The sequence below is a fragment of the Hippocampus guttulatus genome, chromosome 2 (assembly GCF_054856545.1).
Source record: "Hippocampus guttulatus isolate MCC_2025c chromosome 2, RoL_Hgut_1.0, whole genome shotgun sequence".
In the NCBI taxonomy this organism is placed as follows: Eukaryota; Metazoa; Chordata; class Actinopteri; order Syngnathiformes; family Syngnathidae; genus Hippocampus; species Hippocampus guttulatus.
Genome location: NC_141262.1, coordinates 16806528 through 16832358, shown reverse-complemented (window position 1 = coordinate 16832358; position 25831 = coordinate 16806528). Strand labels below are relative to the sequence as shown.

The window sequence follows — 25831 nt, the reverse complement described above, 5'->3', positions numbered from 1 at the left end:
AATCGCAGGGCACAGAGAGACGAACAACCATGCACGCCGACACTCACACCCAGGGACAATTTAGAGTGTTCAATTAGCCTGCCATGCATGTTTTTGGAATGTGGGAGGAAACCGGAGCACCCGGAGAAAACCCACACAGAACATGCAAACTCCACACAGGGAGGCCAGAGCTGGAATTGAACCCGGTACCACTGCACTGTGAAGTCGACGTGCTAACCACTCGACTACCGGGCCGCCAGAAATTGACATAATACTCAAAATTCATCTCACAAACCGGCAAGAGAACGGAGAGTATTGAGTATCGCATCACAGCTCCGTAGAAATGAATGAATGACATCTTCAAGGTAAACTTGTTTTAGATGATGTCTATGCCCCAATGCAGTCCAGAGCACCTTGCAATGCACCAGTGTCTTCTCACAGATCATGTACTAATTCTTATTCTTCATTCATTTTCTTATTCAGGTTACATAAAAGTACGTATCCGAATTGGCTTTGGGTGTGAGATCAACCTGGAGACCTCTCCTGAGTCCCCACACGTTCATATTCTGGTATTATACCCGCTTCCGTGAAAATGCAAATACTGCATGCCTAATTTGTAGATAATCTTTGTTCAACTCTGTTATTAAAGTTTTGAACACTGACTTAAAATGATGTCCCGGCTCTCTCAGCATTATGAGAAATTTAAACAGCTGGCTCAACTACGAACTTCACCCTTGAGAATCAAAGCAATGAAAGGGAAATGGTGAGTCTTTGGGGGAACATATTGCACAGTGTTTGAAATACATGTTGGACCACCAACAAATGTTAATGCCACAGCTAACCTGATTTTTTTTATTTTATTCATGAAATCTTGTTTGTGTGTGTCTGTAATGGTTACTACATTATTTCAATGTCAGCATACAACCGGTCTGTCTTCCATGAATGAATTACTGTATACTGAAATGATGAGCAAATAATCATCCTCTCACATTCAACTGCTCCTCACCAAAGAACTACATAAACAAATTATAAACAAACTGATTGAGGTAAAACACAATTACAGCAACGCATAAGTAGCCAGACATTGAAATGTTCAATGGCAACACTGAATACACATACACACACACACACACACACACACACACACACACACACACACACGCACACACACACACACACACACACACACACAAACACACATACACACATAGTCTCATGATGAACAACATGTAGATGTTTTGATTTATGACATTGTTATTGCACTGTGTTGTCTTTGAATCCTAATATTGAGTTTTCAAAATTCGTAAGAGAATTCCTCCCTTTGTGTCTCCTTCAGTCTATGCAGATCATATGACAGAAGCTTGCTAAGTGGAACGTTACAGAACTCTCCTGTGGGTGTGGGTGTCCAAAACACAGGTGATGTCAGCGACGTTTTAACAACAACAAAAGGAAAAACACGACACGAATGGTGGGGGCATTGTGGCAGCTGGTTGAGGTTTCTCCCAGGAGTATACACTATATTTTAATATAAAAGTTACACACTGACAAGTGCTGGTACATGTAAAGAACAACCGGCAGACAACAGTAAAAAACAAAAAACAAACCCAAAGCTTGGTAGCTGAATATGTCTGTATGTAAGTGTATTACAGTATTGTTTGTTGCTCCTCAACCTGCCTGAGCAGACTTATTTTTTTCCTGCACTGACAGATATACAAAGCTATATAATATTAATATTATTCAATATGTTAGCCATACCGTTCTAAACCAGTGCTGGGTCAGGGCCTGTCACTGACAAAGCTGTCAGTTTGGGCCTCTGAAATGTCAAGCCCCACTTACTGTAAGTTATATTTACATGGATTTCGCCAGGAATTTTTCATTGGGTTTGGCCAGGCTGACAATACATCTCATTCAGGGGTGGCCTGGACTTCTTGTCCAAGGTGGCGGTTTAGTATGTTGGGAAAGTAAGGATTTTGAGTGAAGTTGACTACAACGGTGTTGTTTTAGTAGACAGGAACCCATGCACTCTGCATAAAAAAATGGCTGAGGCAAACCTAGTCAACCGCATTTGGTACTGCTTCACCGAGCGTTCCATTAGATGGAAATACTGCTCCCTCAATGCACCTGAAAATTTGGAAAGACAAAGTAGAGTGCGCTCGACGTAAAAATCGGCGCATCGTCGTTTTCGTGCCAGGGCAATTCTGTTTTAGCGTGTTGATAAATTTGGTCTCACTGGGCGTTCCGGCCGACACGACTGCAAGCTCCGCCCCGGCGTGTCATGCAATTTGGTGACAAAAAGTAGACTAGAATTGAGACTGGCAAACAGCAGGTCGAAGCGGTGGCCCCGGTAGTGCTTTTTTTTTTTTTGGATTTTGATGGATTTGATTGAGGACAGACAGATTCGGCGCTTCATGCATGTGTGTGATGGATTTCATCATATTGCATTCATAAATATGATGACGCTGTGGACAATACATCTGAATCAATGAAGAAATCAATTCGGCGAAGACATAACAATCATTATCATCTTAAAAATATTTTAATAGCACCCCGCTGACAGTGTGTCACAACTAAGGAGAAACAGGGTTGCTATTGGTTGCCATGCATGATCATGGGTGCAAGGCGGTCTCCAATTGACCACGTCACATGCATTGCAGACGACATCATCTGCAAGGGGAGATCTTGCAGTTTACCAGTATAAATGCAGTTTGTATGCATCAATCTCATGTACGGTCAATTTCTTCTTTTGCAATGTAGCACTGTGTGCGCTCACATTGCCCTGGTTTTAATGGGAATGAGGGGAGCCACCTTGATTGACCGGGAGTCAGCTGCATTCCACCCCACAATGGCACACAACGGTCAAAAAATCCTACCTGTGCAAAATCAACTCTAACAGCCTTTCTACAACATGCAACACAACATATAAGATTCCGCATTAAAAAAAAAAGGGTAAAACTGTTGTTTGAAATATTAACTACCGGTATGTCCATATGACACTCAAAATTAAGAATGATCTCCTGTATAATGTATATATGTATATAATGTATATGTATAATATACATGTGATTTACACTTCTGTGAATGAGAGCTTGAGAGCATAAAACTGAAAACTGAAGCCGGTACATCAGTTTTCGTGTCGCACTGATGTTGTCTCTTTGAGATGATGTTCCAATAGTCCTGTGATGTGGAGCACTTCTGCTGTTTGGACTGAAGAGTCATTTAGCATTGGGACTCGATGACAAGGGGAGTTTCTGTTTGTGTGTGCGTGTTTATGCCTACTCTGATTGACGTCACAGACTCCCACTCATTTCCATCTTGCCTGCATACGCAGAGAATAGACTCCCATTTGCATCCAGCTTTTCTTTTTTTCTTTTTTTTTTTGCTCCCACCCTTAATGCTCACCTCCTGTTCGTTTCTATCATCCTCCTCTTGCCTTCCTATATTCACTTACACATTTGCATCCATTGGAATAGTTTTGGTGGATAAACAAGACAGTTTACCTAAGCATCAACAATTAGATCACATCCTCTTCGAAAAGCACATTTAAAACAGCTGTCAATAAACGTCCATTCATATCAAGCATCACTACGGTTGTGTATGTAGGGAGGGCACTTTGACTGCAGCACGTGAATGCTCCTTGTGTGTGTGTGTGTGTGGGTGTGTGTTTTCCACTCTGTGTGTGCTAAATTGTGACGTTGTTTTTTTTCCACAGGAGATGTTCATCCACACTCACTCGTTGGTATCCCTGGTGATGACAGGCCATCATTTAAATCGCTTCCTCATGAAAGGTCATCCTCATGTTTTACGCAGAAGAAGGTGTGTGCAAACTCACTCACCCACTCTCACCCTCCCCTCCTCCTGTGTGCAAAGCCATGACCATAATGAAGTGTACAGTGGGGGTGGGGAGGACAGAGGCTGGATATGCGTGGGATGACAGAGTTGGACGTTTACGTGTTTGAAAAAAGAATATGAAGGCTATTTTAGTCACCATTGCAAGAGTTAGATGGGACATGGGTGTATATGCAAGGCTTGGTGAGCAAATATCCCATGTGATTCTCCTGTATTTGGCAAACGAGGTCTGACAGACAAACCTAAGCAGATGGAATAGGGCAGTGTGTGTGTGTGTGTGTGTGTGTGTGTGTGTGGTCTTTTCGTAAATCCATTAACAAGTCAGAGTGAATGGACTGATTGATGCATGTGTTGGAACTGTGAAATATCTCAAAGGTTTCACAGATGAAGCAAAGCATGCAGGTGCTAACAAAAACGGTGTTAGCACTCCGCCTCTGTTTGATCGATTCACATATTTCTCCCCTGAGATGAAAGATAATGGAGAATACACGACACGAACACCCTCTGCATGAGTAGCTCTCACTCGAACTGTCTGAGTTAATATGAGGTTAATAGAAAAGTATACAGTATCATCAAATAGATATTGCTATAAGACGGTGTAACACCGACAGCAGGTATTTACCAGTATGCAGTATATCATAAAACGGTGTCAGTAATTCGTAACCATGCTCCTGGGTACAAAAGGTACCCATCCATTTCTTTCATACTGCATGTTGTCAGGAGAGTTACGGGAGAGCTGGAGCCTGTCCTGGCTGGTTTTGGTTGAAAGGCTGAGCAAACCATGGACTGGTCACCATGTTAATCACAGGGCATATATAGTAAAGACACACAATCATTCACACTTAGATTAACACCTTTTGCAATATTACAAGAAACCGAACCACCCCTGGAAAACACATGCGAGCATGGGCAAGCATGCAAACTCCATAAAGGCCAAACTCTAATTGCCCCACAGGGTAAATAAAGTTTTCTGAATCAGAATCTGATAGTTAGGTTGTGGATGTGTTGGAGACTATTCCATCTGATTTCAGGCAAAAGGTGGGGAACTGGATGCAAATTGGCAGGAAAAACGAATATTTATACTGTAGTCAATCACTGTATGTACAGTAATCCAGTTTGATCATTTGACTCAGTGGGAAAAAAAACATGCACACCAAATACATTTGTGGCATTAACATTGGCACAAGATACAACACACTTGGCTCAAATCAATCAGAGCCGACAACATCAAACAACTATCTTGAATAAATCCATAGATGGGAATATCTTGCTTCTTCAAATCTCTTGCACCAGTGTCGCTAATGCTCCCTGATTATAATTAAAAGAGGAATACCGGTACCTTATAGTCTGTGCATGGTCAGAGCAGTTTGATTTTGCAATTTCTACTGACTGAGTGATGCAGCTCATTGTTTTCCTCATCCTCAAGGCAACAACGAATGGAGTTGTGTGCATGTTGAGAGCAGAAATGTCAAATAGAGGTCTGGAATGTAAAAAACCTGCCAGTTTGGCTGAAGCCACAAGTAAACTAGCTTCCTGGAAGCTCTTTACCTGCCAGTTGAGTAGAAACACGTGTAGCTAAAGCTAAACTGTAGCACGGTTTTTACTTTTTCAACCTGCATTTGACACCATTGGTTGAGGGACACAACTTTAGAGCAGAATTATTACAATATAAAGTATGTCCATCATGAACAATTATAAGAGAGAGCTATCAATAAAATAATACCCCCCAAAAATCTGGTTAAAAACATATTTTAATGGTGTTTGTGATGTAAGGTGAGCAGCAAAAAAAAAAATCACGGAAGAGAAACCAGGCATTTTTAGGGCTGCTCAAGAGTTATTTGGCATTTTAAATACAATTTAGAACTCACTTTTACTACAGTTACAGTTACATTTAGTCTCCAGCCAACTATCATTTACAAAATAAGTGTATGTTTATGTATCTTGCAGATGTTCATACATTGTCAAAACAGGCATGCTTACTTTTTTTTTTCAATCCCCACTGATGACAGGATGTAAAAACGACATAAAATTGTGTAAATGGAAATTTTCATTGATCAAAGGATCGAGATCTTGGGGATATTTAATGCGACAATTCCGCTTGTTGTTGTCCACTAAGAGCAATAGTCAACACAGCTCGCATTTATTTATTTTATTTCTTTGAGCAAAAACACTAACATTAGCATTGATTTGCAAAACAGTGATATGCAACATTACTGCAACGAATATAACAATAATAAAATTGATCTGTGATACTGTATTTATTTATTAGGTGCATACGTATCTGTAACAGGGTTACGCCAAACACTCAGCTGCAAACCACTCAAGTGACAGTTGAAGATTGTGGCTTGATGAAACCAACAGAACCACATCATCTGCAAAAAGTGAAACGCTTTTCTGAGAACAGCATGCCGGACTCATTCAATGCCTCGGCTGCACCTTGTAATCCTGCCCTTTACTCTGTAGTTATAAAAGTTATGAACAGAATCGGTGGCAAAGGGCAACCTTGGTGGAGTCTAACCATCACTGAAAAGAAAATCCACTTATTGCCAGCGATGTGATATAAGTTGTACAGGGGAACTGGTACCTCATGGAATATACCCTCCTGTCTGCGATCTTAAAAATGCGACCCCCCACCCTGGTCTACAAGTCCAGAGACACTCTTATTGATGTCCATGCAATGTTGCAGCGACATGTCAACCAGAACAACCCCACAAAATCCAGAGCCATTAGGAACTCCGGGCAAATCTCATCCGCACCCAGGGTTTTGCTACCAAGGAGATTTTTAACCACCTCAGTGAGTTCAATTCCAGAGATACAATAGTCCGCCTGAAACATTCCAGACTCTGCTTCTTCAGAGGAAGGCGTGTCATGGAGTGGAATTGAGCAGCTCTTTGAAGTATTCTCTCACCAACTCACAACCCTCTGAGTTGAGGTGAGCAGCACCGTATCCTGAGAGGCCGGATGGTGGATCAGAATTTCCTCGAAGGTGTCCAGAAGTCATTCTCCGTAGCTCCAGCAGTGCGACCACCAAAACTGCATTCTGCGTAGACTGCCAATACCCTTCAGCTTCCTCAGAAGCCCCACAGGCCAAAGGGGATTGCCACCATGACAGGCATCGACCACCTCATGGTTGCAGCTTCTGTCTGTCACCTTAACAGTGGATGGACGGAACATGACACATTTGGACTCTGTGTCCCCTGCCACCTCCAGGATATGGTCCAAGGTGCGGGAGTTTAAACTCCATCTGACAGTAGAAATTGCCAGAGGTTCCCAGCAGACCCTCACAATACATTTGGGTCTGCCAGGTCAGACCAGCATCGTGGGGCAAGAGCCCTGGGGCTTCTAGGTCCATTGGAACACAAAAATCCACCACCACGACAAGGTAATAGTTCTGGGAGGGGTCTGATCAATATAAAAGCAATTTGAAGAAAAAAACAACAACGATTTTTTGAAGCCAATTTAAGTTCACGTATTAGGCTTGTTTGTTGAGTGAGGCAAAGATGCCATCTAGTGGCAGATAGTTGGAAATAACACCCCCCGCCCCCCGCCCCGTCCTCGAGAGACATGTGGACAAAATGGAGTCCGTGGATCGGCCATGACTGGCTGGCTCAGAGAAGCTGTATCTGCTTCACAAAATAGACGACAAGCAGGAAGATAAAGCGATTATTACGCAGTTAGTGTGGAGGATGCAGGCCGCGAATCGTGCTTGGATTTGCATCAACTGCGACCTGCCACAGAGAGAGAGAGAGAGAGAGAGAGAGAGAGATTACTAAATCCCATTTTAAAATATTTTATTTAGACGTGAGCATTATCAAATGTGCACCAAATAATTAAATTACTCTACTCTGAAAATGTTTGCGAACAACAAATACGCATGACGGACTACGGTTTTAGTTGAAAAGCAAAGCAACAAAACTCAAGACTGAAGTTAGCTTTACAACATCATGCATCTTTCATGATTCTGCTTGCATGTAGATCTTCGTGGAGGCTGAGATAAATGTGGTGCCGTATTGTATAGAAATAATATAATCGTGAATATGGGTCATGGTACTCGCACAGGCATTCATGCAGTTGGATGTGAACATGTAAAGGCCAGAGGGGAGTTAAGATTCAGTCATCCAGGGTGAGTATGTCAACACAAAATTCATGAAAGGGTTCTACTAATGGAGATTCTGACATTGAGCTGTCAGAAGTATTGCCAGGATGCACGACCTTGATCAGGCCAAAATCATCGTTAATCAGGCATCATTGTGGATGCCATTATTTGTGTGTGGTTGTTCGTCTCTGTATGTGCCCTGTGACTGACTGGCAACCAGTTCTGGGGTTATTCCGCCTTTTGCCCTAAAACAACGGGGATTAGGCTCCAGCAACCTAAACAGGATAAACAGGGTTGAAAGTGGATGGATGGATTATTTGTAAAATCATCTTAACATTTTCATTTGTTTACCTTAAAGAATTTTAGACACATTCAAATTTTTCATTTGCATAATTTTGTTTGCAATATTCAATCAAAAAACAGTCTCTAGACACAATGCTTCGAGGAAAATTCACAGGACTGTTTTTATTAAGAGAATTTCAGAACATAAGAGAAGGACCAGACACCTGCGTTTGTAAGTGATTTCCAAATTCAAATTATAAAAAAAATAAAATAAAACAACCATTTTAAAAGAAACAAGCTGACATGACAGTGTGGATGACGCAAGAGCTGTTTTTTCATCTTTCTCAGAACGCAGGGTCGTCTCGGACACAGGTCGTAGGCATCAGTGTTCCAGGAATGTTTTACATGTTCGTCTTCCTCTTCCTTATGGGCAATGCGCTTAATTATTTTTAAAAACACATTTTCAATGGTGGGGTGGTGATGGGGGCGGGGATCATGAGGCACAAGCAAAAGGGAAGTCACTGCATATTAAGAGATCTAAAAGAAACAGCCACAACAACATGGCCGAACCGTTAATAAAACATGGATAGGAAGCTGAACTGCGGGAGAAGGGGGGGGGGGGGGTCTAATCTGCAGAGAAGGTGGAGGGAGGAAAAACACAGGAATACACAAGTCACGACAGAGCCAATCAGGCAGGGGGCACTTTCTACACCAAACGAGGCTTTAACAATCACAAAATGCCATTTAAAAAAGATTGTAGTGTGTTGTTTGTCTTGCTTGCAGACACTTGATATGACCACTGCAAATCTGCAAGGTGCTCCATGATCAGCTTCGCTTTTTGTGCTAAAAATCTGTACGGATACTTATAAAATCATTGATAAAAATATTCCTCTGTTAACAATACGCCTTGGAGGGAAACCATGTGAGAGACTTGAGAGGGGAGATTCAAAGGGAAGGGCTGTAGAGGGGGAACGCTGGGGCAGTGGTGCTACTCTGTCTTGGCCTCCTCCTTGGCCTCCTCGGGGGCTTCTTCCACCTGCGGTACAGAAGACATGAAGTAAAGTCACCACCATCATTTTGACTTTCCAAGTCTACAGCCCAAATGTCAGCTCACCTCATTGGTCTTGGCCTCTCCGTTCTCAGAGTGGTTTTCTTCATTGGCCTCTGCCTCGGCGTTCTCCTTTGTCTTCTTGGTCTTCTTGTCTTCCTTCTTATCGTTCACAGCCTTCTCTTTCTGGAAAAGGTAACAAAATTAAGCACTTAGCTGGATTCATGTTCAAATGCCAGATGGCTGTGTGCACGGCTGGCCTCTCCTACCTTTGCTGGCTTCTTAACCTTTGGTTCCACCTTAGATGTGGCCGGCTTCTGCAAACAGGGATGAAAATTAAAAATGGCTCAAATAAGTTTTCTTTGTTACTTTTTAAGACTTTCTTTCCATAGGCACTCTGAATCCCAGGATACATTTTAAAAACAATTGTTACATCATTTGCTCATTCTATTATCACACTGGATCATTAAGTGGTGGCTTTACAATTGGTTGCAATATGAAAAAGTAAACAATTACAATACTGGATAACTTTAAGTAAAGTTGCCTTATTTAACTATTTTTGGGATAGGGCTCCCAACATTTGTTACCCTTGAGTTTGTCAAAATCTAAAAAGAGCACGAGTATCACATTGGTTTTTTTCTTTAAGATTTCTGAGCTTTTGAACAGAATGTGAAACTATTCTATTATCCCTGAAATCTCAAATAATACAACCTCATTATGCACACGCCATAATGGGGTTATTTTTTACTTTGTATTTAAACAATATGAAGCCCCAACCTCTGGTGGCAACTTTTTCAATTTTATAATCAGGTGTCGGACCTGTCTCTGAATGTAAGAGGAGATCATGTTTGATTTAAATGATTTTTATTTTTAAAAGGGTAGAGCTTTGTTCTTACAACGTATGAATGTAGTTTAAGTACAATGTTTTACCTTTTGAACTATTTTCAACTTTTTAAGCTTAAAGTAAGTTACTACCTAAACTCCTGGGTTAAAAATAAAGTTATAACTCACACTGGATTGTTTTAAGCCAAACTGCGTTATTTTAAACCCAGCAGTTTTAAGGGTGATCATTTACAATGCAATCATATTTGTAAACAAACACTCAAATTAATGAAAAAAAGAAGAAGGTTTGTCTGGAGAACTATGTGATACTTAAATGACTATATGCCTGTATATATTGAAGTGCTGTTGATCTCATGTTAATTAGCCATATTATTTAATTCAAACATGTTATTTATATTTGTGTTTTCTTACCTCTAATAACCGGGCTGATCTCCTCTTGGGCTGAAACAGAACACATTATTTTAATCATTTTGCGTTGTAATACCGAGACAATGTGCAGGTAACAACTATAAAATTACATTTAAAGAGTATTTCTTTGGATAAATTGCTGTGTAAAGTGTTGTTTTACATTGTCAACACTTACCTCCTCCTTGTCTTCTGTTATTTCTCTCTGCAACCCCAAAAAATAACAGTGAAACACGGAAACAGAAAAATGACATTATTAAATCCTGAATTTGTGTTTATAAGTCGAGTTAAGTGTCACCAAGCGACTTGTGCACTTCATATGATTGACAATAGAGGTGTTGAAAAAACTTTTTCAAATCACCCCAAAACATGAAAGTGTGACAAATACAGCTGCTTTAAACATTTTAGGGCTATGAAATGTCATGGCAACGCATAGGTGGCGAGAGGGGCTCCGAGAAATTGAGCATGTGAGCCTCTGGGGACAGATTTGGAGGTCCTGGGCCACGCTTGTCCCTTTCACTCCCCCGAGTTTGCCTCCCATTCAATGCATGCAGCTCAGATTTGAAAGCTGGCGCGGGAGTCTCAGTGAGGGCGGGGGGGAGGAACCTCGCTCACTCTCACGGGCGCCACCCTCAGGCATAGCGGCGCCACCGCAGCCATTTGGGACTACGAACAAAGAGAGAAAATATATCATTTTATCCAAACGCGTTGGCCAATGTTGGATTTTGCGGCCAAAACGCAAAGTAAAGTCACCGTAGTATTTTATGGCGCTACTTTGGAACTGTTTGGCGAGCAAACGACGATAAGCGAGCCGTTTGTTCTCGGCTGACTCGCCGACGAAGGTGGACAAGCGCTGCAAAGCATGGCTGCTGCTGCTTGTGCTTTAACTGCATAGAGCCACAGACTTGGGAGCTGCATAACGGACAGCGGCGGCTTGCACCGTTAGATAGCCATATTCGCGCGGGAAAATGTTCATTCCAACACGAAAAAATTCTAATTATTTTTGGAAAAAAGAGGTTATTTACAGACGACATCGGAACATCACACATTGCGTTATAATTCAGTAATGTCTCAGAGGAATGTCTTCATAAGCGTTTGCATTGCAGTCGTGCTCTCTCCAGCCGTCTAATTATTTTACATATCTTTTTTGACTTACTCACCTTTCTCCTGGGCATGTTGATTTCTTGGAGGTTTGAACGCAAGCACAACTAAAAACAGTTGTTCTTAGTGCATGTGAAGACGAGTGTCTCTCCTATGGTCGCCAGTGTAGTAAACACACAGAAACAGAGAGGCGAGTGGTTGAATGGGGGGAGGGGTGCGGCTAAGCGGCGGATTGACGGTGGCGTCATCCAATCGCTTGGCGCCATTCGAGGCTGCGGAACACTTGGAAATTTGGAGCCGGTGATGGTTAGCGGGTCTGCACGAATGGCTTCTTCTTACAGGGGGAGATGGGAGGACGCCTATGAGAATGAAAGGATTCGAGGACATGTTGGCTGAATACATGTGTAGGGATTGTTCAAGGGGAGAGGTCTCACGGAAAACGCGTCGCGTTCGAGACCCCACGGGCGGAAACACGCAGCGCAAAGGCTGTGCCTTTCCCCTGATATTTTTTTTTAGAATATTCAAAATTCAACCAACATCGACCAACAAAGGGCGACTTTGTCGTGAATCGTATTCGCGTTGAGTCCAATATGGCGCCCACTCCTCTCCTCCCTGATACATTTTTGTTTGTTTGTTTCGGTTTTCCTAAATTCGTTTGACTGGAAAGGAGTGCGTCGCCTGCACCAGACGCCTGCAGGGGGCCCACTGAGCCCGTCTCTTGAACATGGATGCCCTCGCCTCCCACTGCTGCCTGCTGCACACAAAAAAATCATTCGCGGCGTGTACTATGCATTGCAACTCATCCATTCGCCATTTTCCGTGGCTGTTATTGTTGTTGCTCGGACACATACAAGTGTCGTGTGCATGTGTTTTAGCGCGAAGAGAACAATAAGGTGGCGCCCACATAAATCGTCCTGCCAGAGTTCTAAGCACAGTCTTGCCACCTTTTATTTGCCTTTCTGCGTTTAGGTGTCTCCCTGCGACTCGAGCTCGTGCACTTCTCACTGCCCAGAATCTCTCGAGAGCGACTGAAAGGGGCGGGGAGGCCAAGAGAGGCGGAGGAGGAATGCAAAGCTCTATCGAGTGCACAAGAGTAAGAGTGTTTGTGCACGCAGTCAGTCTGCAACGGAGGATCAAATCTGAGAATTAAGTCGTTTCCCCCCCGGCAACAATACCCAAAAGAGCCAGAGCAGCAAACGAACTGCATCCGGGATTGACCATGGTGATCAAAGTGTACATCGCGTCCTCCTCTGGCTCCACTTCGGTAAGTGATGAGAGAATGTTACTTCTTTATTGTGTGGGTATTTGCAGCATCCCTGCCCTCAAAAAGCCAGTCGGAGGGCAGCTGAACTTTGATTGAACTCAGAATATATATCTGTATAGAAACGTCTGACCCCTGCTACGTGGGCCGTCCTCTTGTATTGGATATTTTAGCTGTGTTACAAAAGAGTTGTCGTAGGAGTCCGACTTACAACACACTACTGTGGTGCTATTGGTTATTGTGTTTACTGAGTGATGGCTGCTTAAACCAGGCTTGAACACAGGAAATGCTCGGGTTGCCAAACATTTGCTGCACATTCTCTGCTTGGAATGGTTTAAATTTGCTGTAGGGGTGTTTAGTTTCAGGCGTGCCAATTTCATCTCGAGTGGAAAGGAATGATGGTGATGCAATTCTCCAGCAGTAGAAGTGCAGCTGCAGAATGCAGTTTAAGACATTTTGGATGTCTGGTTTCGGAGTGAAACATAATTTTTTTGCATTAAGCAATCTTGGGTCCAACCTCTGAATAAAACAAGCACACGCCCACATGGGCAATTTAAAATAAGAGCTGTATCACAAACCCTGCATTTCCCAATTGCTTATGTTTGATTAACACAACCACAGAGGTCTTACGTAGACTATATGTGTTGTAATTGCAGTCATAGAAGTGCTCTGCATCATACTGAGACATGTTGCAATTATTTTGGCTAGCTAATTTAGGAACACCACAGGCTAACATATGAGAATAAACTACCTGACACTGTGATGCCTTGCACTTTATTGCCATCACAAACTTCAAGCAGAACAATCGCAATGTTGTTCAATTAGTAGTACCTTTCAGACAGTGTCATAAAACAGAACATTCCTGTATTATCTTTGTAAAAGGATCAAATACGATGCATAGGTGTACCTAATGTGACCAGTGAGTACATGCTTTAGCTTTTGTCTTAGCACCTGTCAGTGTCATTCAATGTTCTAATCTTTTCAGTTTACCGAGCTAACATGCCCTTGTCATGATGCTTACATCACCTCAAGATGATGTACTTTCACTCAGCACTCAATTAAGGTTACACAGACCCTCTTTTCAGCTGGCAGCGCTGAAATGGCTTTATTGCCCTTCCAGTAAATGATTGGTAAAGACTCTACGGTGGTTTAAAAGAACAGAACCAGTCAACAACTCAGAGACACAGGCTAAATCAGCCTTGATTCTGATCTCCTTTAGGAATCAAGAGCAACCTCGCCCGATAAATGTGCCTTTACAAGCTTGGTCTGGTATATCAGTTCACATTACAGCCTCATAGTCTTTTCCTAGCCATTTCTGAATATTTGATGGGAAATCAGCCCTGTTTAGAGGATACAATAAAAGAAAAATATTTGAAACAGCCGAATGGCAAGCACCAGCTTTCTGTCGTCGCCAAGTCCCAGCTTCATGCAATAAAAACTTTATTTTGTCATGTAGCACGGTTGACGTTTGCTCATCGAGAAAACAGCTCAAACACAAGGACCTCTCTGTTTTTAGTGTGAGCGAAAGAGATAGTTCACATTATTTATCTGCAGAAATCTGAGGAAGGACATTTTCCAAGACCACAAAATTATAGTTTGTCTTCTTGTGTTTAATGGTCATCTGTAAAGCTCTACTTATGGCCACTTCATTAGACACGACATGCACAATCTAATACGGTCTAATTATAAAGGTATAACAGTCTCTTTTTTACAAAGATGTTAATGCTAACACTGTCAGAGAAGCACTGAGCCAAAAGTACACTCCACTACTTTTGTTCAAGTGACATGATTCTGTTTTATTTTTTTTCAAGTGGCACAACTTGGATATGCATCATGGCAGCGTAAAAACAAGAAAAACTGCATGTCTTCCTATTGGAATTGGACATTTTCTAAGAAGATATGCGAGTCCAGCGTAAATCCACCTGGTCAATGCAATTTTAATGTCATTGAAAAACACCAATCAGTGGAAAATCCACACCAGTGTCTGCCGAAACAACACAAATACAGTAACGCGTTAAAAACAAAAACACACACACACAAAACACTTGTGTTATCATTACATAAGCACATTACAGTGAATCTCTGATATTTGGCAAGGTCAGGTAAGACAGCTTAATTTAGATCGCATTATATGGGATATTTCACATTTAAAAAACAGAGCAAAATAAGGTGACGCTTTTTAGAAAAAAAGCACCAGCAGTGGTGATCTCGACCTTTCTCTGCATCATCTTAAGACATTATCCACCCTGCATTCTCTGGTGTCAACCTCACAAGGAGCCTTGCCTGCCTGTCGAACCGATACTGCAATCATCCATCACACTGCTGTTTACTGCCAAGCCGCCTGACTCCCTGCTGGTAGTTAAGCTAACGCTAGTTCCTGTTCCACTAATATGGCTCAGAAGGACTTGGGCCTTTGGGCAGCATTTTAGGATGTTACACAAAGTTTCAAAAATATGAATTTGTCAGCCAAAAAAAGGTTGGGCAATGAATTTTCCAAAGAGGCCATACAGAAAACTGCAATGGTTGCCGGGGAAAACAACAATATGCAATTGTGTTCCATTTATTTAATGTATTTGCATAAAAATTGTATTGGTTCAGTAAAATTTTACTTGGTAGGCTATATGTTTTTATAATCCGGAAATGAAAATGGTCATCAAAACTATGAGCAGATATTAAAATGACATGAACGTGATATCAGTATTTAACATTCACCAAAAAATTGTCTACATTGAGCATTATTTTCTCTCTATTTTTAAAGTGCCCTGCCATTATGACAACCAACCACTAACTCATATAAGCCTTTCCTGTAGTTGGACCTCCTAAATGAATGTCAGTCCAAGTCTCCCTCTTCACTTCAACAGGCAATCAATAAGAATGTTGTCGACATGAGGACCACAGTTGGCGTTGCCGCTATTTCCTCTCTTTTTTTTTTTCTTCAAACAGTTGCAAGAGGGGTAAGAGAAGTCGCTAAGTATGTCCCAAAAATTTTCAACACCCATGCACATCATAATTACAGCACTGGAACCAAATAAAAGTGCAGCATGGGTTACTTTTTATGTGTCCCGCTTCAACCCTCGGGGATCCTCCAGGTTTGATGTGCGGGAACACCTCACCAAGAGAGGCGCCTGAGCCACCTAGTCTGGCCACTCTCAGTGCAACAGAGGCTTTACGTCCCTCCTGGATGACTGAGCTTCTCACCCACTGTCTAAGGGAGAGCGCCGGCATCCATGTGGACTAAATTCTTGCTGGGGGGCAATAAGTATACCCACACCTGCTTGGCATCATACATAGTGGACAGCTCCAGACGAGAAGACAGTCCAACCACTCTCAAAAAGACTAGTACCAGAGCCCAAGCTTTGTGTGGAGCAGAGCCTGACTGTATGTAGTAGGTACTTTGCTGCCTTGCATATGAGCTCAGTCTCCTTCCCTGCACATCCAGTGGCCTGACTTGATGTCACTCTCAAGTCAGGCCACTGGCTCCACGTACCTAGAGCCAGCTTCTGAGTCCCAGGCTTTGGCTACGACCCAACTCACAGTGCACCCGACCCCTGGAGCCCCTTCTACAGGTGGTAAGCCCATGGGAAAGGGGACCAACATTGCCTTTTTGGGCTGTGCCTGGCCAGGCCCCATGGGTGCAGGCCCAGTCACCTGGCTCCTGTTATCGAGCCCCACCTACAGGCCTGGTTCCAGGGGGGCCCTTGTGGCACTCGTCCGGGCAAGAGAAAATATAATCCAACAATATTGCTTATCAAAAGGCTGTCTGTGAGCCGTGCTTTGTCTGGTCCCTCATGCCATGGGCGACCCTGCCAGGGGCATAAAATTCCAAACAACTTCGCTTGGAGGATCATTGGGACACACAACTAATGGTGGGCTTGGTTTTTAAAAAAAGAAACGCGTTTTGTTTTTTGTTTTTATTTGGTGGAGCAGCTCCAGTGCAGCATCGTGAAAATGGAGAAGTTAAAAAAAATGTAAAAATATTTTTAAAATAATAATTGAAAAAACATTTCCATATGTGCAAATCTGTGATTGCTGAACCATGAATATGCGAGCATTGACTGTGAATGTAAAATGCAGTTTTAAAAAGGTGATTTTTATTCACCGAGGGGAAAAAAAATGTCAAAGCTACCTGGCCCTGTGTGAAAATTGAATTACCCTCTAGTCCTACTGACTGGTTGGGCCTCCCTCCGCAGCAACAATTGAAATCAAGCTTTTCCTACAGGCAATAAGTCACAGGCTTGTGTAGGTTGACTGTTACCTCTACATATGTATTGGTGAACGAATTTGATCATCCCTGATCCATGATAAAGGATGGTCTCCCCGTAAAGTGACATCATCTTCCCACCACAGTAAGTTTCAGTCAACAAGGAGTTGGAACAGTGTTGAACTCACTGAATTTCTCAAAAGACTGATGTGAGCCTTGTCCTTTTAAAGTTTTTTCATTGGATACGGTACACGACTCATGACGCATTATTGTTTGATTGAGATTTTAAATCATCTCCTGCCCCATATCTTTATTGCTTAGTGCCTTAGTACAAACTGCAGCCACACATATTTTCCTTATTACCACAGAGATAAGTTTGTAACTGTGGATACGATACATATGCCGTACATATCCACAATGTTTGTGTGGATTTATACCCGTTTTCTACGCAGACTTTGTAGGTCAGACATTGTGTAATAGGTCAGCAGTGAGGGAGCCTAGCCAAAGCTATTCTTTTGAAAGTGCGTTGTAATGCTGAGCTCAGGCTTGGGTAGGAAGCTACCGTGGCTGAGGCTGTCACACCAGTTTAGCAAGTCTCGGTTTTCAGCACAAATCAGATTTCCTTTAATCACGGCAAAACTATAATCACTGTACTACACACAGACCGCCTTGCATACGCACATCCAGTGGGTTGACTTGAGGGATTCCTGCCTTATGAAAACAAACATCGATATCTTTTTTGTTCCTATAAGCATTTGAATTTGTCTGAAGAACGGTCGAAAGAAATTTGACCTTTCTGTCTTGTATTTCAGTTAAATATAAGTTGACCCTCAGCCTCATCTGTATTGTGGGCGATTGATCCGAGCGTGTGCTACAGTTAATCTAATCGATCCCTGCTGTTGCGTTTAGCTGCTGTTAATGACTGACCTTTTTTTAAGGATCGATCGGCCCTGAATCTAATTTCACTTCCTTGACAACACAACCATCACATGGCGGTGAAGATGACGCTGCTGTTAATGATGTCATTTGGAACTCAAAGAGAATCGTCTCTTGAGGCTGTAAACCAAAATATGGCCTGGAAAACTGTATACTAAATCTTGTATATTGTCATGTTGTTTTGAGTTGGATAAAACACTTTACTGTTCTACGCAATTATATTGTATTTGTGTACAAACACACTGTTCTGTTTTTGCTCACCATCTCCTCCCCCAGCTCAGTGCATTAGTGAGTACTAAGTGAAAAGATTTTCTCAACATGAGGAGTTTAACTCATTCAATCCCAGCCATTTTCACTGGAGCAACCCCCTCAATCCGAGCGTTTTACTGGATTTTGACTGATCTTGCAATGCCCACAGAATATTTGGTTCTCATGCTATACAAACATGGAGCCTACCACAATAAAGTTTGGAATCTCTTCAGCAAAGAATCTTTTTCCATTCCTCAGCAATCGGCATTACAAAATGGCTAAGTTTCATGAAAATGGCGATTCCTGGGCAAAAAACGGAGAAAAAGAGTGTTTTGTAAAAACATACATTTCAAGCATGTGAGACACCACTGCCACCTACTGGTCGCTTTTTTACATGATTTACAATGCAAACGGCTTATTCTCATTCACAGATTGCATCAGACCCTCCTCTCTATGACGCAAAAAAAAAGACGTAGACGTACAAGTACGTCCTTGGTAGGCGGGGCCTAATTTTAAAAAGACGTACAAGTGCGTCTTGTGGAGTTAAAGAGTTAAAGGCAGCCCCAATAATTTTTGTAAGCTACTTTTGTTTTCTCTGTTGTGTTTGTAAATGCTTGGATGTGTTGTGTCTTAGCTTGTGTGAAGCACATTGAGTTACCTTGTGAATGAAATCGAGTACTTCTGACGAGAACCGATTTAAATTGCAGCAGGTGAAGGTCAAGGTCAGATTGGTGAATGTATCCTTGATTGGTAAATGTGGGAGGAAACCGGAGTACCTGGAGAAAATCCACACAGGCCCGGGCAGAACATGCAAACTCCACACAGGAAGGCCGGAGCCGTAACCGAACCCACGACCTCTACACTGTGAGGTCGAAGTGTTAACCAGTCAGGCACCGTGCCGTAGATTCTTCTACATGAATGTATTTATAATTCTTCTCTGAATCCAGGCCCATTCCCCAAGAATGTTGAAGGCTTTATCGAAAAATGTGGCGGCATGTGCGGAATGACTTGCATCAGCAATCTTGATTCTGTGGGGATTAGAAACTCATGATACATTTCTTGACAAACAATACAAGGTGTGTACTACTTTTCCAGAGGACCATTCTCAGTGTTATTTGCATAGCTATCTAGCGATATTGTGAATTCCCCCCCCAAAAATTTCTGGCTGCTGAATGCCTTTGGGTTTGTCGTTGATAGATTAATATAAGCCAACCCATCAACATTTCATTTTTTTTCTTTCATTTGGAGCTGATATACATCTTAAATGATACAGAAATATGTGACACCACATTTTTAGCTGCGCAAAAGTGATAGTGGGCTTATTTGATTAAAAAGAAGTGACTTAATCATCAGTCGCAGTTTTGTGGTCAGCAGGCTACATCAATACAAAAGAATCACTGAATGAAATGTTCCAGCTGTGCATAAAGTTACAGTGGCTTTTTTTTCTAAACATAGTCAGTCCTCGACATGAAACTGATGAGACAAAGTGAGTTTATAACAACTTGCAAGCGGACCTCCATGGGCAGATGATGTAAAGTTCACCAGGAGATCACAGATCCTGGGAGTCTTCAACCCCAATCATATGTCAAGATAAACTTGATTTGGGTATTGGTTTGTGCTCCAAGAGCACGCATCAAAAAGTCGAAAATAATGTATTTGCACTGTGGTTGAGAGAGGAAAGTAATTTCATCTGTGCTGTATGTTGCACCTCGAGCATATTTGACAATAAAGCTTGACTTGACTTGACTGTGATTAAGTAATCTGTCTGGTCTCGTACAAGCCTGTGTCTGTACTCATACTTTGCCATCCATGATATTGGTTAACATTCCACCAGGTGAATGTTCCTCTGCAATTGAGGGTGAGAGAAAGAATGTGTGTGTTGTGCGTGTGTGTGTGTGTGTGCGTGCGCGCGCGCGTGTTTGTGCGTGTGCGTGTTTGCATATGTCGACTTGCAGCAGGCCTTATTTGGCTTGTGTTTGACTAGTTACCTCCTCTCAAGACCCAGAGGAGCTTTTGTTTCCGTCTGGCCTTGTAGGGCCATCCTCCCTCTTGCATGCAGCCACCAAGGCCCTATTGGACAATGCACTCAAACACACATCTATGTACTGTCAGAGGCAGGGCTAAAACACAGTCAAAACACTGACTTTCCAAATCAACAGAATGGCTGAAGGACCTGCTTATTCTCTCAAAATGAGTGCTTTGCATCCAGTGTAAATTTGGTGTAAATAGTGGTGGAAAATATGCCACGTATTGCTATTTTCCTTTCCTTCAAACTTTAAATGCATTGTTGTAAACAACCAGAATGTATTGCTAAGGGGACCTTCTTGATTTTCTCGTCTATTTCAATATGCAAGTGCATAAAATAAACACAAGAATGGCACTCAGTAGAGCAAGATCTATTCCCCTTTTTTTTTGAGGGGGAGGTGATAAAAGTTGTAATTTTTTCATATTACACCCAAAAAACAAATTCAAACAATACCCTTTGTGCTTTTGTAATTAGTGCAGTGTGTCTTCGCTTATTATAACCTGGTGAGGATTCAAGTAAAAAAAGTTCAAGCAGTCCGTTGACAAAACAAAGTATTAAAGACGGAGATGAGATTATTTTGTCCATAAAGGCTTCGCCTTGAATCTTCTGCAGAATGACTTAAATCTCAAGGAACTGGCATACTTAAATATTTTAAATCCAAATTGAAAGCTACGGACAGCTTCCATAGAATGTCAAATGTTTCAGTTTGGCTGCTTTAGCAATTTATTGATGGTTTAATCCAAAATGTTGTGCTTTGTCAATTTAGTGTTACCCTTCTTTTTCACACAGTGAAGAGTTTTTCCTGTGTTGTCTGTATCACAAGTGTAGAAGTGTGAATTGTTTTTTTTTTTCAGACCCATAAGTATTTAGTGAAACCAAGCAATTTCTGTTTCCTCAAATTGATCTTTGCAGGAGACACATGACTAACCCACCACTTCCCTTCTTTCCCACTCTAAAATGTCCCTCCACCCACCCACAGATTAAAAAACAGCAGCAGGACGTGATGGGCTTCCTTGCAGCCAATAAGATCGGTTTTGAGGAGTTTGACATCGCAGCCAATGAGGTCAACCGGAAGTGGATGCGGGAGAACGTCCCAGAGGACTCTCGTCCAACCACAGGGAACCCTCTACCGCCACAGATATTTAATGAAGACAAATATTGCGGGGTGGGATAGAAACAAATGCATTGAATAATTATCACCCACGTTAAAGTGGACGAATATCTCTGTCTGTCTAACTAGCTAGCTAGACAGAAAAAGCTAGCTAGCTATTGCTAACATCTTTCCTTCTCTTTCATCATTGGTTCTCAGAACTACGAGGCCTTCTTCGATGCCAGAGAGGACAACGCCGTTTATGCATTTCTGGGTCTTACTGCTCCCCCCGGCTCAAAGGTAAAGTTTCAGTCAGCCATCAAAAATGCCTTGCATTCTTCTCTCTTGTCCTCAGTCGTCAAACAAGACTGTGATTAACATTAAGAAAATAATTTGATTCCACGTTTTCTCACGTCACCCAAGCATGACTCATGTGCTTCTCTCTGCTGCACACTGGCACCTCCCTTCCATTTTAACAACAAATGCATGAAAGTGTGCCAGTTAGTTACCATACCCCTTTCATGTAGCACGTGATATAATGTAACACACAATCATTATCAATATTTCACAATCTGTCCTTCCTTTCTTTGTAGGAGGCTGAGGCTCAGCTGAAGAAAGCACAACAGTAGCATTCCCCTTTTCTGCTTGAAAACCAGACCCAACCTGACCAGGAATACGTTGAAAATATATACATGAAAAACGTTACTCTTAATTTTTCAGGTTTTTACAATTCTTTCATGATTGTGCCTTGTTAGTTATTGTGAAATGAGGTACAGCAAAAGCAAAACCATGTTCTGCTTATCACGACTCCGCAGTGCTTCCTCAAGCGACCTTAAACTCTCAACCTGCTAGCCTACCGGTCCAATGTCAAGTCAGTCATCCATTTAGCATGATTAAAAGTTGTGCAATGTAGTCTTCTAATCTAGACATCCTTGTGCACAAGATAATGTGCAAGTCAGACTCATCATGACAACATTGATTATTAGAAGGTCTTAAATCTTGAAATATGGAAAAATTTTCATTTTGTGCTCCTGTCTGTTCTGTTATTCCCAAAAGTACAGCACCTTCTGTAGGAGCAGCCCAATCCCATGGTTTTATGCTTTTTGTACCTTTCCTTCAAACTGTCTTTAAGATGTTTTAACAGCAACCTTTTTCTAATGTGAGAATATATGTTCAACAATGAGACTTCAGGCAGCGGCAGGTGTGATGTTATTTGCTGTTTTATTTTTTATTTTTTATTTTTGATGAGTGGAACAGTTATTATGTAAGCCTCCTGTTTTGTATTGTGTTGGAGGATGTTAGTTATCTTCCCTAACCGACATTAAAATGCGAAACTACAAACGCGTATCTTCGTCTTCCGAATGGGTTTGATAAAGGGCAAGACATACTTCAATGTGTCAATTGTTGATTTTTAATTTTGAAAATTTGTAGACGATCTGCCACACACTTCTAGGTAATTTCCAAAGTGTTTAATGGGGTTGAGGTCAAGGTTCTCAGGTCAATATTATGATGATGATTATTATTATTATTGGTCCTTACCTGAGCCTCGCGCAACTGTCATGTCATTTTCAGTCGACAGCAAGTGGCAAAATGCCCCCCACCCGCTCCCCAAGATGGACAAAACCAGTTCGATGTTACTATTTTAACTCATATTCCACAAACACAATATTCGTCAGAATGCCGTGTTTAGACTACAGTATTTGCATTTTGCCACTTGCTGTCGACTGAAAACGACATTACAGTTGCGCGAGGCTCAGGTAAGAACCAATCACGCTCAGCTTCAAAAAATAGGTGAGCCGTGATAGGTATTTACCTGAACTCTGAGCCATCGTGACTTAATTTTCAGTTGACAGCAAGTGGCAAAATGACTGCCCCATGCGATGAGTAAAAACAGGTGGATTTTACTACTTAACTCATATTCCACAAACACAATATTAATCAGAATGCCATGCTGAGACTAGTGGAGGCACATAGCACATATTGGAGTTGACTTCCCTTTTAATAAAGGAAGTAAGCTGAGTGGGTGGAGGGGCCAATTCTCTGTTGGAGAAGTGACGCAGGCCAATAGATTGCCACATTTACATCCGCAGTCACAGTTTCCCTCTGCCGCTAACGACAAGCAAGGAAAAGGACATTCAAAACATAAAACGACAAGATTAATCGTGAGTTATGCTGGGAGAAGTTTTTTTGAGTTTGTTGCGTTACAAAGAGGACAAAAACAACGATGCTTTTGTTTCAATGGGGAGCAAGTTGCAGACAAGCTCGATAACTCCTCAGACAGATCTTCAAGAAAGAGGTGCGCAGCATTTTTATCAATCAACTTGTGACTGCACTGTGAAAGAGGAATTGTGAAGGACTGATTACACAGCATTGCACTAAAACCATTTTTTTAAATTGTATGCGTATCGTGTGTATTTTATTGTTTAGGTCTAGACCAAGAGGATCCTGGCTCCAGAGTGTGTCAAGGATTGCGAGTAGTACCCCCAGCTCCCACAGGCCTTTCCATCCCCAGGTGTTCACCTGTTCAGACCCTTGAAACAGAACCCACACTCTGCCTCGGCGCTTGTAGCCTCCTGGAACATTATCCCGATCTCCAGGTGGCTGACTCTGGCCTCATCTCATTCAACCCTTTTAGAACCAGCGCCACTCAGCAAGAACTTCACACTCAGTCTTACGCTTTGACCCAGTCAGAGTGTGCAGAACAACAGCAGTTACTTCAAGCGCCTCTCCTCTCACTTCCAGACCAGGGCTATCTGGTTATGGGTGACGGGACGAGCACTAGCTTGGGTCTGCCCACCTCACAGTCAGAGCCCATGTCTGACTCATTGCTGAATGGACTTCTGGAGAAAAAGCTCGATGAGGTATATCTGCAGCACCTAACTGATAACCTGGCTCGATGCAACTCCACTCTGGGTAACAGCCTCCTGCATGGCCTGGTGCCTCCGCTGCAACCAAACAAGCTACAGCACGGCCCCGATTCACTGGAGTCCTCTCTGGAAAAGGGACCTGGAGGAGAGAGTGGCAAGAAGATAAGTCACCTGACCACCCCAAATTTAGCTCCATGTTCCTCCAACTTTAGCACTCCCGTCCTTCGTATTTCTGAGGATGTGCATCCACAATGAAAGCATTTAACAGGCGAGTCGCAGGCATTGCTTACAAACACATCAAATGTTTGTTTATTTTCATCCAACGAAAATTCAAGGACTTCAATGTGTTTTGTTTAACTCTCACGGGCAATTTGAGATTTCCGCGCTGTGGTTACGGGACTCAATTTTAACTGCTTGCATATGACACCTGCTGGTAGATTTTTGTATGGCATGACAATCTCCACTTCCCAGTGCTGATATAAACCTGTGATTTGTCTGAGACGTTTGCTATAGTCATGTAACCTGTGATTTTAGTGCAGCTCTCTTTTAATAAGGAAATAAATATTCTAACAAAGAAGCCGAGAAAAATATATTCAGTGTACTCTATAACACATTTAATAGACGAGCTATTATCTTTTTCTTTTGGCCTGTCCCATTAGCGGTTGCCACGGCGTGTCATTGTTTTCCATCTACGCCTATTTTCTGTCCCTATTTCCCTTTCTGACATCAGCTGCCTTCTCACTAGTCTTGGTCTCTGGTCCGGCAGGTCCATCATCTTCCGTCTGCCAAAATAATCCGAACCAGCAAAATCCGGTCTCTATAATCCTTGTATCCAAAACATATAACCATGGCTATCCCTTCGATGAGCTCACAGTTGGGAGAGCAAAGTGAGACCTCCTTCCATTGTAACAGTAAGGAGGAGGTTGAGGCTAAAGATGAAGGACATAGATATAGGAGATTGAATTTCCTTTTTAGGTGGGGATAAGTTATTAAAAACATTCAGAAAAACTGCATTATTGCAAATTGCAAAACTTGTCTTGAGTTGGAATCAGACCCGTCGCTACAGGCAGAGCAGGGGAGGCCCTGCCACCTCACCAAGATGCTCATGGCCCCCTGTTTGAGGCACAGGTCTAACTCCTCACTCCTCAAAACTCCTAAAAAAAATTAATGTAATTTTGGTAAAACTTTAAATAACTTTCATGTCGGACATATGTAAATTTCATTTGTTACACTTTTGCCACAGCCCCTCCCCTCTCACATGCACACATTCGCTATTCAAAGGCTTAAAAATATATTAATCCATTTTCCATCCATCCACCCATTATCCGAAACGTGTATCGTCACGAGTGTGCTGGAACTGTCTCACAGCTTGGGGACAATCTAAAGTGCCCAATCAACCTACCATGCATGTTTTTGGAATGTGGGAGGAAATCGGAGTACCCGGAGAAAACCCACACAGCCATGGGGAGAACATGCAAACTCCACACAGAAGGCCTGAGCCCGGATTCGAACCCTGGACCTCTGTACTCTGAGGCAGACGTGCTAACCAGTTCACCATAATGCCACCCTATAAATGTATTTCCTGAATAAATTACCTTATT

At 42.2% G+C, this 25831-nt stretch overlaps 3 protein-coding genes across 6 annotated transcripts; 2 read left to right on the top strand and 1 right to left on the bottom strand.

Annotated features, from left to right (window-relative positions):
• Positions 1–8360: 8360 nt before the first annotated feature.
• hmgn6 (high mobility group nucleosome binding domain 6) lies at positions 8361–11811 on the bottom strand. Of its 4 annotated transcripts, none has more exons than XM_086099437.1 (7): positions 11660–11785; positions 11115–11165; positions 10678–10704; positions 10506–10535; positions 9521–9565; positions 9318–9437; positions 8361–9239 (listed from the first exon to the last, which is right to left on the bottom strand). In XM_086099437.1, the coding sequence occupies exons 1-7, from the start codon at positions 11672–11674 to the stop codon at positions 9192–9194; spliced, it is 336 nt and encodes a 111-aa protein (XP_085955563.1). In that variant the 5' UTR covers positions 11675–11785; the 3' UTR covers positions 8361–9191. The 4 variants fall into 4 exon arrangements, with proteins under 4 accessions (XP_085955563.1, XP_085955554.1, XP_085955579.1 ...); XM_086099428.1 differs by having other exon boundaries at positions 9521–9568; positions 11660–11782; XM_086099453.1 differs by lacking the exon at positions 11115–11165 and having other exon boundaries at positions 11660–11811.
• A 131-nt stretch (positions 11812–11942) lies between these two features.
• On the top strand, positions 11943–22704 carry sh3bgrl (SH3 domain binding glutamate-rich protein like). The gene is made up of 4 exons (XM_086099416.1): positions 11943–12864; positions 21253–21438; positions 21583–21663; positions 21957–22704. Exons 1-4 carry the CDS (start codon positions 12820–12822, stop codon positions 21990–21992), a joined length of 348 nt encoding a protein of 115 aa, XP_085955542.1. The 5' UTR covers positions 11943–12819; the 3' UTR covers positions 21993–22704.
• A 19-nt stretch (positions 22705–22723) lies between these two features.
• Positions 22724–24818, top strand: LOC147208690 (uncharacterized). Its single transcript, XM_086099393.1, has 3 exons — positions 22724–22860; positions 23121–23659; positions 23791–24818. The coding sequence occupies exons 2-3, from the start codon at positions 23533–23535 to the stop codon at positions 24483–24485; spliced, it is 822 nt and encodes a 273-aa protein (XP_085955519.1). The 5' UTR covers positions 22724–22860; positions 23121–23532; the 3' UTR covers positions 24486–24818.
• The last annotated feature ends 1013 nt before the right edge of the window (positions 24819–25831 follow it).